General features: G+C 37.2%; 1 protein-coding gene and 1 pseudogene across 2 annotated transcripts in view; one reads left to right on the forward strand and one right to left on the reverse strand.

Annotated features, from left to right (window-relative positions):
• Positions 1 to 3,153: 3,153 nt before the first annotated feature.
• Positions 3,154 to 8,901, forward strand: LOC101304288 (annotated as a pseudogene). The gene is made up of 4 exons (XR_184692.1): positions 3,154 to 4,164; positions 6,402 to 6,807; positions 8,415 to 8,516; positions 8,604 to 8,901. The product of XR_184692.1 is annotated as a serine hydroxymethyltransferase 1-like (transcript).
• Positions 8,902 to 9,685: 784 nt separating this feature from the next.
• LOC101304580 (potassium channel AKT2/3-like) overlaps positions 9,686 to 11,868 on the reverse strand; it is a 6,443-nt gene continuing 4,260 nt past the window's right edge. Inside the window, exons 8-11 of the mRNA XM_004299870.1 lie at positions 11,628 to 11,822; positions 11,319 to 11,394; positions 10,636 to 11,205; positions 9,686 to 10,037 (exon numbers count right to left, since the gene is read on the reverse strand). Coding sequence (XP_004299918.1) covers positions 9,925 to 10,037; positions 10,636 to 11,205; positions 11,319 to 11,394; positions 11,628 to 11,822 — 954 coding nt within the window. The 3' untranslated portion in view covers positions 9,686 to 9,924. The remainder of the gene's footprint in view (positions 10,038 to 10,635; positions 11,206 to 11,318; positions 11,395 to 11,627; positions 11,823 to 11,868) is intronic.

Below are 11,868 nucleotides of genomic sequence, written 5' to 3' on the forward strand. Positions count from 1 at the left end.
ATAGTGAATAATAAGGGTAAGTCAACTATCGACACCGAGACTTTACCGGAATACTATGATTTTTCAACCGTAGACGTATTTCACCATTCTGGTCATATCTTATTTCACGACTTTTTTGCGTTTGAAGGTTCTACGTATAGTTTTTTTTTCTCAGATGAGTTGTTGTCTAGATCTGTAAATATAATGCACTTTAGCCGACGAAATTATATTTTTTCGTCGGCTAAACTTTTAAACATTTCGTCGGCTAAAGTTCACAGACTATAGCCGACGAAAAAAATTATTCAGCCGACGAAATATTAATTTCGTCGGCTAAAGTTGACCATAGCCGACGAAAATTTTAAATTAGCCGACGAAAAAAAATTCGTCGGCTAAAGTGGACTTTAGCCGACGAAAAAAAATTCGTTGGCCTGTTTTTTTTTTTCGTCGGCTAAAGCCTTTCTTCTGGTAGTGTTGTCTAAATGATATCTCACTTTTTAAAGAAACAAAGCTTTAGTATCTCACTTTTAGAACTGTTAGGTCCGTTAAAAAGACTGACGACAACAACTTTTTATTTATAAAATGACTAATTTACCCTTGAGTTTTTATTTTTGTTATTCATTTTATATAATAAAAAGAAAAATTTGTCATAATGGTACCTCATCTTTTCTTCCTTATAAACATGGGAAAATTGTCTAAACAGTGTCTCACTTTTTAACGAAGTAAAGCTTTGGTATCTCACCTTTATAAAACTTCAAAACAGTATCTCACGTTCTTACCTCGATTGAAGTTTGACATCTACAACCGTTAGCTCCGTTAAAAAGACTGAAGGCAACCATTTTTATTCATAAAATGACCAATTTACCCTTGAGTTTTTATTTTCGTCGTTCATTTTATATAATAAAAAGAAAAATTTGTCATACCGGTACGGGTTCCTCATCTTTTCTTGCTTATAAATTTTGGTATTCAAGTTTTGAAAATATTAAAATGGTATCTCAAGTTTTCACCCCGACCCAATTTTAGTATTTTTAGCCGTAACCTCCGATATGATAATTGTCAGCTGACCATTTTTCATAGGTATTTTTCATCTCTTCATATTTCAATTCATTATTTTTTCTCTAAATATATATTTCATCATTGTAATAATAAAAAAATTGTTATCTTTTTTTTTTGTAGAGGGAAAATCGTTATCTTCTTCTTTCCTCTATCTTTAGGAAATTAGGAGCTTCACGGCCTTCACAAAAAGAGCTGGATCGAATAGAATTGAAAAAATGATATTTCTTTTCTAGACTAGAGTTGAAGAGAAAGATGTTTGAATTTTTTATTAAGTGAGTTTGTACAACAGATTTACTATTAAATGTGTATGATGTTATGACAAGCAACATACGAAATGAAAAAAAATAAAAACTCAGGAATCTTTATTTTTGTTTATGGATTTCATCAATTGCAAACTCATTAAAACAATAACTTATGAATCTTTGTTTTTGTTTCTAAAGTAAAAAAATGAATGAAGACATGAAAAGACGATAATAGCCTTTAAAAATTGCCACCTAACAACCCCCGTAACGAAACTAATGGTTAAAAGTACTAAAATTAGGTAAGGGTGAAAACTTGAGGTACCGTTCTGATGTTATCAAAACTTGAAGTATCAAAGTTTATAAGGAAAAAAAGATGAGGTACCGTTATGACGAATTTCTCTTTTATTATGTAAAAAGAATAACAAAAACAAAAACTCAAGGGTATATTGGTCATTTCATGAATAAAAATGGTTGTCTTCAATTTTTTTAACGGAGCTAACGGTTCTAGATACCAAACTTTAGTCGAGGTAAGAACGTGAGATACTGTTTTGAAGTTTTCTAAATGTGAGATACCAAAACTTTGCTTCTTCAAAATGTGAGACAATGTTTGGACCATTTATAGATTAAAGAAGAAGACAATCTATAGATTAAGATTTTATTTAGGTATGAAACCGATATATGGTTTCATATGAATGTGAAATACAGGTTCACAAAAAAAAATATGGTTCACAGATGATGAGTTGATTAAAAAAAAGCAAAAAGATTAGGATGGAACTTTGGTTTAATAAAATGAAACTCACGACAAAGAAATGGGTAGATTGATCGTTATCGATAATATTCAAGATCTATATATAAAAATCAGTCTATTTGTTTAGAAAAATCTTTGAAAATTTTCTGATCAAATTGAATTTAGTTCAGGAATGATTTGCTTTTCATTTATTTTATTGAACAATGGGCATTCTAGGAAAATTAAGGAGGTCTAAATACCATTTTAGCTTTTCGTAAAAGTAAACTAGATGTTCATTAAGTAAGGAGGTTGAAGTGCCATTTTTTTAGGTATGAATATAAGCTCTCCTTTTTTTTAGAATGTAACTAAAAGGAACAACAAGAACTACAAACTGTCACCACGAAGACGACCGAAATTAAGTCTATTTAAATGGAAGGCAGGCACACAAGACATAGGGATAGAGTCAATCCAGATCTTCGTGGACGTCAAGGAGTGCCTACACGAGGCCAGTGCATCCGCTAGAAAATTGGCTTCATGGAACACATGGTTAAAGGAGATGCTAGAAAACTCCCTATCAGCAACGATATCTCTGATAACTGATCCGCCACGGGACCTTAGAAGACCCATTGATGCAATTCATAACAAGAGCATAATCACTCTCAACTTGAATCTTATGATGGTTAAAACGGCGAGCAATTTTAACCCATCTTTTAAAGCAAAATACTATGCAACTGAGACTGAAGTATTGCCTTTGTTTTGCGAACCGACAACTAGAGGGATACCATTATGACAATAAAACGAAATTGAAATTCACTAACTTAATCAGATACATGTCTGCGAAGCAGTGACACTGGGCTACAAATGGCATGGACGATGTAAGGGTGTTCTCTTGATAATAAATATCATTAGTTCGAAAGCTACTTTATGAAAAGATATCTTTTTAAGATGGGGCATACCAATTGTTCGGGGTCGATGTCCCGGACCGTAACCATTTATTTACCAAGTATGTATACCTTCCGGGTGCGTCCCCTCTGTTTCTAATGACATCGTCATCTCCCCAATTTAGAATTTGAGAATTGAGAATTGAGAGACCCCCTCCTAGGTTTAGCGGCATTCTTCCATGGAAGCTTCTTCTTCTTCTTCAACCCCATTCCACTGCCAACCCCTCGACTGCTCTCTTTAGACCCCATCATGGACTTATCATCATCCTCCAACCTCTCTTTGGGATTTTCATCCCACGCGCCGCCGTCGTCTCTCGACTCCGCCACCCACCCCGCACCTCCATCAATCCCGCTTCAATTGCTCGAGCCGCAACCCGAGAGCCACACACCAACCACAGGTAACGACGAAATCGGAGACGACGAGGAGGAGTTCCGGATATTGGGGCATTCCATGTGCTTGAAACGCCGCCGTGACAGAGAATCCTCCTCCTCCTCTTCCTCCACTAATTCCAAACGCCAACCTCCGCCGGACCTCGACGCCCGGAGGACAGTTGTCCGGGCCTGGGGCGACCAGCCTCTCCGAATCGCCGACTCCGATGTGTTCGAGATTATGGACAAGGAGAAGCAGAGGCAGTTCAAAGGGATTGAACTCATCGCCTCCGAGAATTTCGTGTGCCGGGCAGTGATGGAAGCCCTTGGAAGCCACTTGACCAACAAATACTCGGAGGGAATGCCCGGGGCGAGGTACTACGGCAGCAACCAGTACATTGATGAGATCGAAACGCTTTGCTGTAACCGTGCCTTAGCTGCGTTCGGTCTTGAGTCGCAGAATTGGGGTGTCAATGTGCAGCCTTATTCATGCACATCAGCCAATTTCGCAGTGTACACCGGATTGTTATTGCCAGGTGATAGAATAATGGCATTGGATACCCCATCCGGAGGGAACACTAGCCATGGATATTATACTAGCAATGGGAGGAAAGTTTCTGGAGCATCCATTTTCTTCGAGACATTGCCCTATAAGGTCAATTTACAAACTGGATATATTGATTATGATAAGCTTGAGGAGAGGGCGCTTGATTTTCGGCCCAAGATACTTATTTGTGGTGGTAGCTCGTATCCCCGCGAATGGGATTATGCAAGGTTTCGGCAGATTGCTGATAAATGTGGAGCTGTGCTGCTGTGTGATATGGCGTAAATTAGTGGCCTTATTGCAGCCAAGGTGTGCGTTTTTTGTTAGTCTGGCACTTTGGAAATAGCATGCATATGTTCTTGGTTGCTATAATAACTCTGTTCAATTTTCGTGTTGTCGGTGCATTCTTTGATAGGTATGCTCCATTGTTTTATAATTTATCAAGGATGGAGTGGTATGGATATTTTCCTACACTCTTTATTAGAGCTCTTTGGTCTTGAAGTTATATTCTTATTAAAAGTATTATTTGAACTCTGGGATGAGGGTGTTTCTCTTTACTTTCTGTAGGCTGTTAGTCTTTTTATGGGTGCTGTTGCTGGTAGTTGTTGACATTCATTTCGTTGAGAATTAAACAATTTCTCTGTGACAAGATTCAGTGAATGTAAGCTGCTGTGACTAAAGTTTTGGTTGCTACTAATAATTCAGACTGGTTATAAAAAGAAAATACTAGTTTGATACAAGTGAAGGAGTCCCTGGCGAGGAACTATAGTTGTTACCCTAGATTCTCTAATCAATGATCTTTTTTATTTCTTTATTTCGTTATACTATTATTATTAGTATTAACAATCTTTGTTCATGGATAAGTATTTACATACAATAGAGTACTTAGCAATTATTGACTTTAGTGTAGAACTTGATGTAGAATGGCAGATTTGACTTTAGGGAGACAAATATTAGATGCAGTTTTGGTGGCCAATGAGTGGTCGATGAGACAAGGAGGAAGAAGAAAGAGGGGCTGGTCTTCAAAATTTTGAGAGAGCTTATGATCATGTAGAATGGAACTTTTTGGATTATGTTATGGAAAGTAAAGGTTTGGAGATAGATGAGAAATCGGGTGAGGGGTTGTCTAAGGTCGGCAAAATTTTCTGTTCTGATTAATGGGAGACCAAGAGGAAAGTTTGGCGCTACCCTTGGATTAAGACAAAGTGACCCCTCATCACCTTTTCTTTTAACTTTAGTGGTGGATGTCCTGAACAGACTTATGGAGAGAGCAAGAGAGTACAGGCTAGTTAAAGGGTTGGTTGTTGGAAGAGAAGAGGTTGAAATCACTCATTTGCAGTTCACTGATGATAAAATTTTCTTTTTGAAGGATGATGATCAGAACTGGATCAACTTAAACAGCGTCTTGGAAGGCATTTGCTTGATTTCTAGGTTGAGATCCAATCTTTGCTCCTGCAAAGTTTATTTGGAATGTCAAAGTCCCAAATAAGGTGAAGATTTTGGGTTGGCTAGTGGCACTTGGGAAGACAAATACTTGTGATGTTTATCAAAGAAGAAGACCAGGATGTTGTTCTCCTCACTGGTGCATTTTGTTAATTTTATGCAAAGCTCAAGGGGAAATGGTTGATCATGGCTTTGTGCATTGTGAAGTGGCAAATTTCTTATGGATGAAGTTATTCAGGGAGGCAAGAGTGGACTTGACAATTCCTTTAGAGAGGAGTGATTTGCTAAAACAAAATCCTTTAGCTTTTGGTAAAGGGAAAAAGGCCAGAATTCTTTGGGGTTGTGGGGTGCTAGCAGTAGTTTGGGTGGTGTGGATGGAAAGAAATAGAACATTATTTGGGAGAGAGTTAAATTCTGGGCATCTTTATGGGCTTCTACGTCTAAGGAGTTTAATGATTATAATCTTTCTTCCATTATTCTTAATTGGCAAGCAGCTGTAGTTCAAGTTCATATGCATCAATAGTTGAGCTGCTAAGCCTCTGGTCCTAACTGCTCTTTTTAGCTTCTAAAGCGGGCTCCTTGTCCGCCTCCTTGTATTTTGTTTTTTGTTTTTGTTTTTTGTTTTATGTTTTATGTTTTTTTTTTTCAATAAAAAGCTGTTTTTTTTTTAAGTGTAGAACTTGAGTTACATAATCAAACTGAATATAATTGCCTGATTATGTTGTGCCTAACATATTTGGTGTCATTCTCCATTGCATAGGACTTGTAAAGGTTTCTGCATGTTTACTTAATGATGTGACACGTGTCATTCTCATAACTGTACCCGGTCTAGTTAAAATCTGCAAGGAGATCATTTTTTTTCCAGGAATTTAGGTCCAGAAGGCCTTTAATATGATTTTTTTTACTTCTTCTAGAGTTTTGCTTCACATGACTCATAAAGATGCTCTCCTTGTACACTGGGTCCATGTGGTGGTCTATCTATACAATACATTTTATCACTTAAAAATCTGGTTTGCATCTTTTGAAATTAACTTGATCTGCATTAATAGAAAAGTATGACTTTATCTTGGACAGCTTATTCCGTATATTTTTTTGTTTTTCAGGAATGTGTAAATCCTTTTGACTACTGTGACATTGTTACTTCAACCACTCATAAAAGCCTTCGGGGTCCCAGGGGAGGTATAATTTTTTATAGGAAGGGTACAAAACCAAAGAAGAGGGGATTTCTTTTAACTCAAGGATGTGAAAGCGACCACTACGATTTTGAGGAAAAGATCAACTTTGCCGTTTTTCCATCATTGCAAGGTGGACCACACAATAACCACATCGCTGCTCTTGCCATAGCTTTAAAGCAAGTGGCTACACCTGAATACAAGGCATATATGCAGCAAGTGAAGAAAAATGCACAGGCTTTAGCATCATCTTTGCTGGGAAGAAAGTGCAGGCTAGTTACTGGTGGCACAGACAACCATTTGCTACTCTGGGATCTGAGGCCCCTAGGATTATCAGGTATAGTTTTTTTTTTTTTTCTTAAATTTAAAGAACTAATGATTAATCATGTGTGGCTGTGTGCCTTTTGCTTTTCCTGGCTTTTCCTTTTGCCCTTTGTTAAAATGAAAGAAAACGGTAAAAATATGTCAGTAGGAGTAGGATCTGTCAACAATCTATTCAATCTGGTGTCCAGTATCTGAGCCATACATGTGCACAACCTTCATATACTATGGTAATAGGTGCTGTTACTCAGATCTCAACCCAAACCATAAAGTTTAAAGATCCCAATGAAATTCCAAATGAGTTCATATCAAGTTATGTTGACACTATAGTTTATTCGAAACTTGACGAGACTAGGGATCAGAACTTTGTCACACTTAAAGGCACATTGTTTGTTTCATATTCTGATTGCGTGTTTTTGATTTGGATATATGATGGTTGGTGTTTTTGTTGATAGATTCATGACCTGATCATATAAAAGGATATGATATAAGTTAACATGGATGTTTATAATGAATTTAAAATGAGACGAGGTGGGTGTTATATTTTAACTATGTGATACAGGGAGCTAGATAGATGTTTCAGATTTACGTTTGAGCCTAGGGCTTGTGCGGAATGTTTTCTGAATTGGTGTAAGCCTTAGATATCCAGTCTTGAGGACAGCAAATGAAGAGTTAAAAGCTTGAATATCTGTTGCCTGACACTTACATAGGGAGTGAGTAGTGGAAAAGCATGTCCCTATTCATTTCAATGTCACATTGTTTTACAACATTCATGCATGATAGATTTAAAACTGCAAAACAAAGTGTGATGTTGTGGACATATCATGCCTATCTCAATTGCATAATAACTGCACAAGCTTCAGTAGGATTAGAGTCATTAGATAGAGACTAACAAAGATCCAAGCACAACTGCTGCAATTTCCCTAATGAATGACCACTTCTTTTTTCAACTCATGCTTTTTTCAACTCATGGCTCTTCAACATGATCTCTGAATATAATACACCAGAGATTCGTTCATTCATATTAGTTAATATTCTTTGAACGCAGAAGAAATAGTGATTCATACTCAAAAAGTCTGAAACAAAAGCTAAGAGTTAGCAAAGAAGTCAATGCTGTGGAGGAACTGGTCATGGGGAATAGAGGATCGGGTCATTGGTGATTTGAATGGAAGGATAGCGTGTGGGGGTGTTAATGTAATTTTCTTTTGGTTCTTTTGTGTGTATAGGGATGGGTACACTTGTAGTTTGTTAAGTTGAATAATAGCTCCCTTTTTGGACTCCTGCACCTTTTTCAAGAGCCACTATAGTCTTTTAAGCATATTCCTGGGTCTGACTCTAAATTTGAGCTGGAGACAGAAAAGTTACGATAGTTTTAAAAATTGTGTTTGGTAGTACCATTGAAGACGTAAGCCGTGGTCATAATAGTGATATGGCATTAGTCATACATATGTGATGTTGGACATTTGGATGAATATACACATGCATGTTGTATCTTCTTATGTACTGTTATTGTGTTGTGTATATCTTGTGTTGTTTCTGTGTGTATTCACCTATTTATGCTTGTAACCCCCCTCTAATTAATCTCTGCCCTTTATACTAAAGTGTTCTGCTAATGTTCTTTAGGCAAGAACTACGAGAAGGTATGTGAAATGTGTCACATTACTGTCAACAAGATCACCATTTTTGGTGATAATGGAACTATTACTCCTGGAGGAGTGAGGATTGGTGAGTAATATGTTGCAATTTGTTATAATTTAAACTTGAACATCTACTGTACTGTTGTCTAAATAGATCTCCATGTTGACCCATCAGGTACCCCTGCTATGACTTCAAGAGGTTGTTTGGAGGTGGATTTTGAGACAATTGCAGATTTTCTCCTCAGAGCAGCACAAATTGCGTCTGTAGTGCAAAGAGAGCATGGGAAGTTGCAAAAGCCTTTTTTGAAGGGTCTTGAGAGCAATAAGGATATTGTTGAGCTTAGGACCAGAGTTGAAAACTTTGCTTCTCAATTTGCAATGCCAGGATATGATATTTGAATCGAGTATGAGTGCCAGTTTCTGAAATCTGAACGTCTGTCCTGGTACGGACATCCCGGAGCATGTCATGTGAGAATTATTTGGTAACTTCTTGTGACCTTGATTTTGGGTGAAACAGAGAATGCATTTCCAAATACTGAGATGCATGGTGATGCAAAACAATCGCAGGATTCTAGGACAACCAAACCCTAGCATAATATGGTAAATTAATCTTTAGTATAACGTATCGACTATCCAATGTCCAATATTCTTTATGTTTTTTGTTTTTGAAAAGGATAATTCTATTGCTTCAGCAAGAGGCAAACGACACTTACATCATGCCGTCCTCCACAACATAACTTGTACCTTTATTGATTACACATAGGATCATTAAATAGAAACCCGAAAAAAAAAAAAAAATCTTCCTAAATCCCTTTGAAAATGAATAGTAAAACTATTTCTGATGCTCGGGTTAAGAACAACCCGAGTTCCAAGTCTTGTCTTTGGCCTTTGGCAGATTTGCTAGCCTTGTCACCAACCATGGCAGCAACCAGATAGGTAATACGTAGAGGAACCTCTTTCTTCTTGGTAGTACCTTGTTCCAATATTCTTCATGTTGCTTTCACTCTTGATAAATGAATGACTCACCGATGTTTATTCGTTTAGTTTTGATGAATTCAAACAATAAACTCGTGGAACCGCAGATTGAGATATGCATTGTTTGCTTACACTGGTGTTAAGATGGCATGGCTCTTCTGGTTGACAATTAGCTTTGCCTTTGCAGCATCCGTATTTGACTACGAGGGTTACACTGGTTTAGAGGAGTTTGGCTTCAATTCAATGTTCTCCTGAGAAGACTATAACATCCTGCTTTGGGCAGTTACCGGCAGAAAACTAATGTCAAAGTATGTGATTCTTTCTAAATGCTATGCTGGAACTAATTGGAATCACATAGAAAGAAAACCTCTTGTACAAGCATGCACATTCTCTTATTTTCCATTTGTTTTTTTGCTCTGAAAAAAGGTCAATTTCTTTTCTCCCAAGGTAAGGGTAATGAAAAAACTGTCATCTTACATCCAAATAGAATGTAGGATTTATCCCACATTTAAACTGTGTCCTCAACTATATATGAAAAGCTTGTCATTATCTCTAATCACTTCAATACAGTCGATTTCTGCACCTTCTTCATCTGTTATTATTACATTGCCTGGATCAAACCCGAACTTTTCACCTGTTTCAAATGATCAGAACATTAGAAATCGTTGCTGAATCTTTAAGTTATTTAGAGATTTCTAGGCATCCAACTATGACACTTTCCATCATGAATCAATTTACAGCTTGAGCAACTCATCCACAGAAAATGAGGATGTAACCGCTTATACTTAAACTATCCAGGAATGAATCAATTAGTGTTTTGGAAGTATCACCAACATCCAAGAATTATAGTATTCTGAGTCTATCATAATTTTCTAAGAGAACAAGTGGTAAAAGTTCGATGAAAACAAACACCGACAATTTCAGATGCACCAAACTTGTTGATAATCAATGAACTACAAGAAGATGATATTAATATTTATTTTAAAACATCTTTGATCGATGATGGTAGAAATTTGATGAAATAGACAACCTTGAAGACAAGAAAACGGCTTGCAAAAGAAAACTAATAGAAATCTTGTGCTGCTAAAACTCTAAGGTAGCAAACTTTCATACAATACACCATTGAAATGAAAATTATCATATCTCCTACAAGGTATTTTGGAATTGAAAATGTTTACAAGTTTAACATGTCTTAGTATCAGTTTATGCTTGATAGCATAAAGAAAATGTACCTGCAATATTTTTGAGCTCCTCTAGTGAATGAGGCAATCTAATCAGCCTCCCGGCTTCAGTGCAACATGCGTTGCTCCTCGTCACAGGATGGCCTCTGTATATGCTCACTCTTGGAAAATTCACTTTATTGGATATTTTGCTATCAACATTTTTCTCTCCATCATTTCTGAACAAAAGCATTTCAGTGACTATAGAGTCTGGCACTGTAATCCGGTGTCCAACCTCTCGTTTTTGCAGCATATCGCTTAAGGTTTGTGAAGGAAATAAGTAGTCATGCGAAACATTGGTGATATCTGCTCCATTCATCACCAGCAAGTTTACCATGTCTACATTGTTTTCTTCCATGGCTACTTGCACTGCTGTTTTTCCGTTGCAATCCTTTGAGTCAACATGCAATTCATGCTTCAACAGTTCCTTCATCATGGTCAGATCGTTTCTTCTGACAGCTGTGCATAGGAGATCACCGGCAGTGTAGGGATAAGAAAAGGTAGCATAATAGTTGAGGATCTTGAATATGGAATGGTGCTTTGATGCAATTGCTTCCCATAATGCCGTGTTACCATTCATGTCTGCCATGTACGTCATATATAAGCTGACGAGTGTATATCAGATAACTGAGGCTAGCATATATGTTTTCTCCTTGGGGAGGAAAATATTTGAGAATCGTGTATCATTTTATTACCTCTTACATGAATGTTACAAGCATACTTGAGGAGTACCAAGACACATTCTTCATGTCCGTTTGATGCTGCTACATGCTGGTGCATTATAAGAAACACCTAATTCAGTTGCGCCTTCATGTTCTTTTATTGGATAATGCCATCTGTTTCGTCACTACAGTTCCTAATATATGCTCGTTAAAATTGTTCATGCTGTTTACTTAACCTTGTTTGATTAATAGCATTGATGCACTAACAATCTCTGTTTTGTTGTTTGTCTGGCATTAGTTAAAAACATTTTAATTAGCTGAGGCTAGTTATCAAAGACATACCAGAGGTGTTCTTCCTTTGGAGTCTCCAATGTCAGGATCCAACTTTGACTTGAGAAGCTCTTCAAGAAGTGCAGCATTCCCTTTGCTGGCAACTGTCATTAAGTCGAATGCCAAATTCGAATCACCCATGGCCTCTTCTTCCCCACTCTCAACCAATATTTCTCCAAGCTTCAGAACCCTGAGCTTTCTGTGATGCTGCAATGCAACATAGCAGGCCTTGGACCTTTTCTTTTTTTTTTTC

This window comes from Fragaria vesca, linkage group LG5 (genome assembly GCF_000184155.1).
Source record: "Fragaria vesca subsp. vesca linkage group LG5, FraVesHawaii_1.0, whole genome shotgun sequence".
In the NCBI taxonomy this organism is placed as follows: Eukaryota; Viridiplantae; Streptophyta; class Magnoliopsida; order Rosales; family Rosaceae; genus Fragaria; species Fragaria vesca.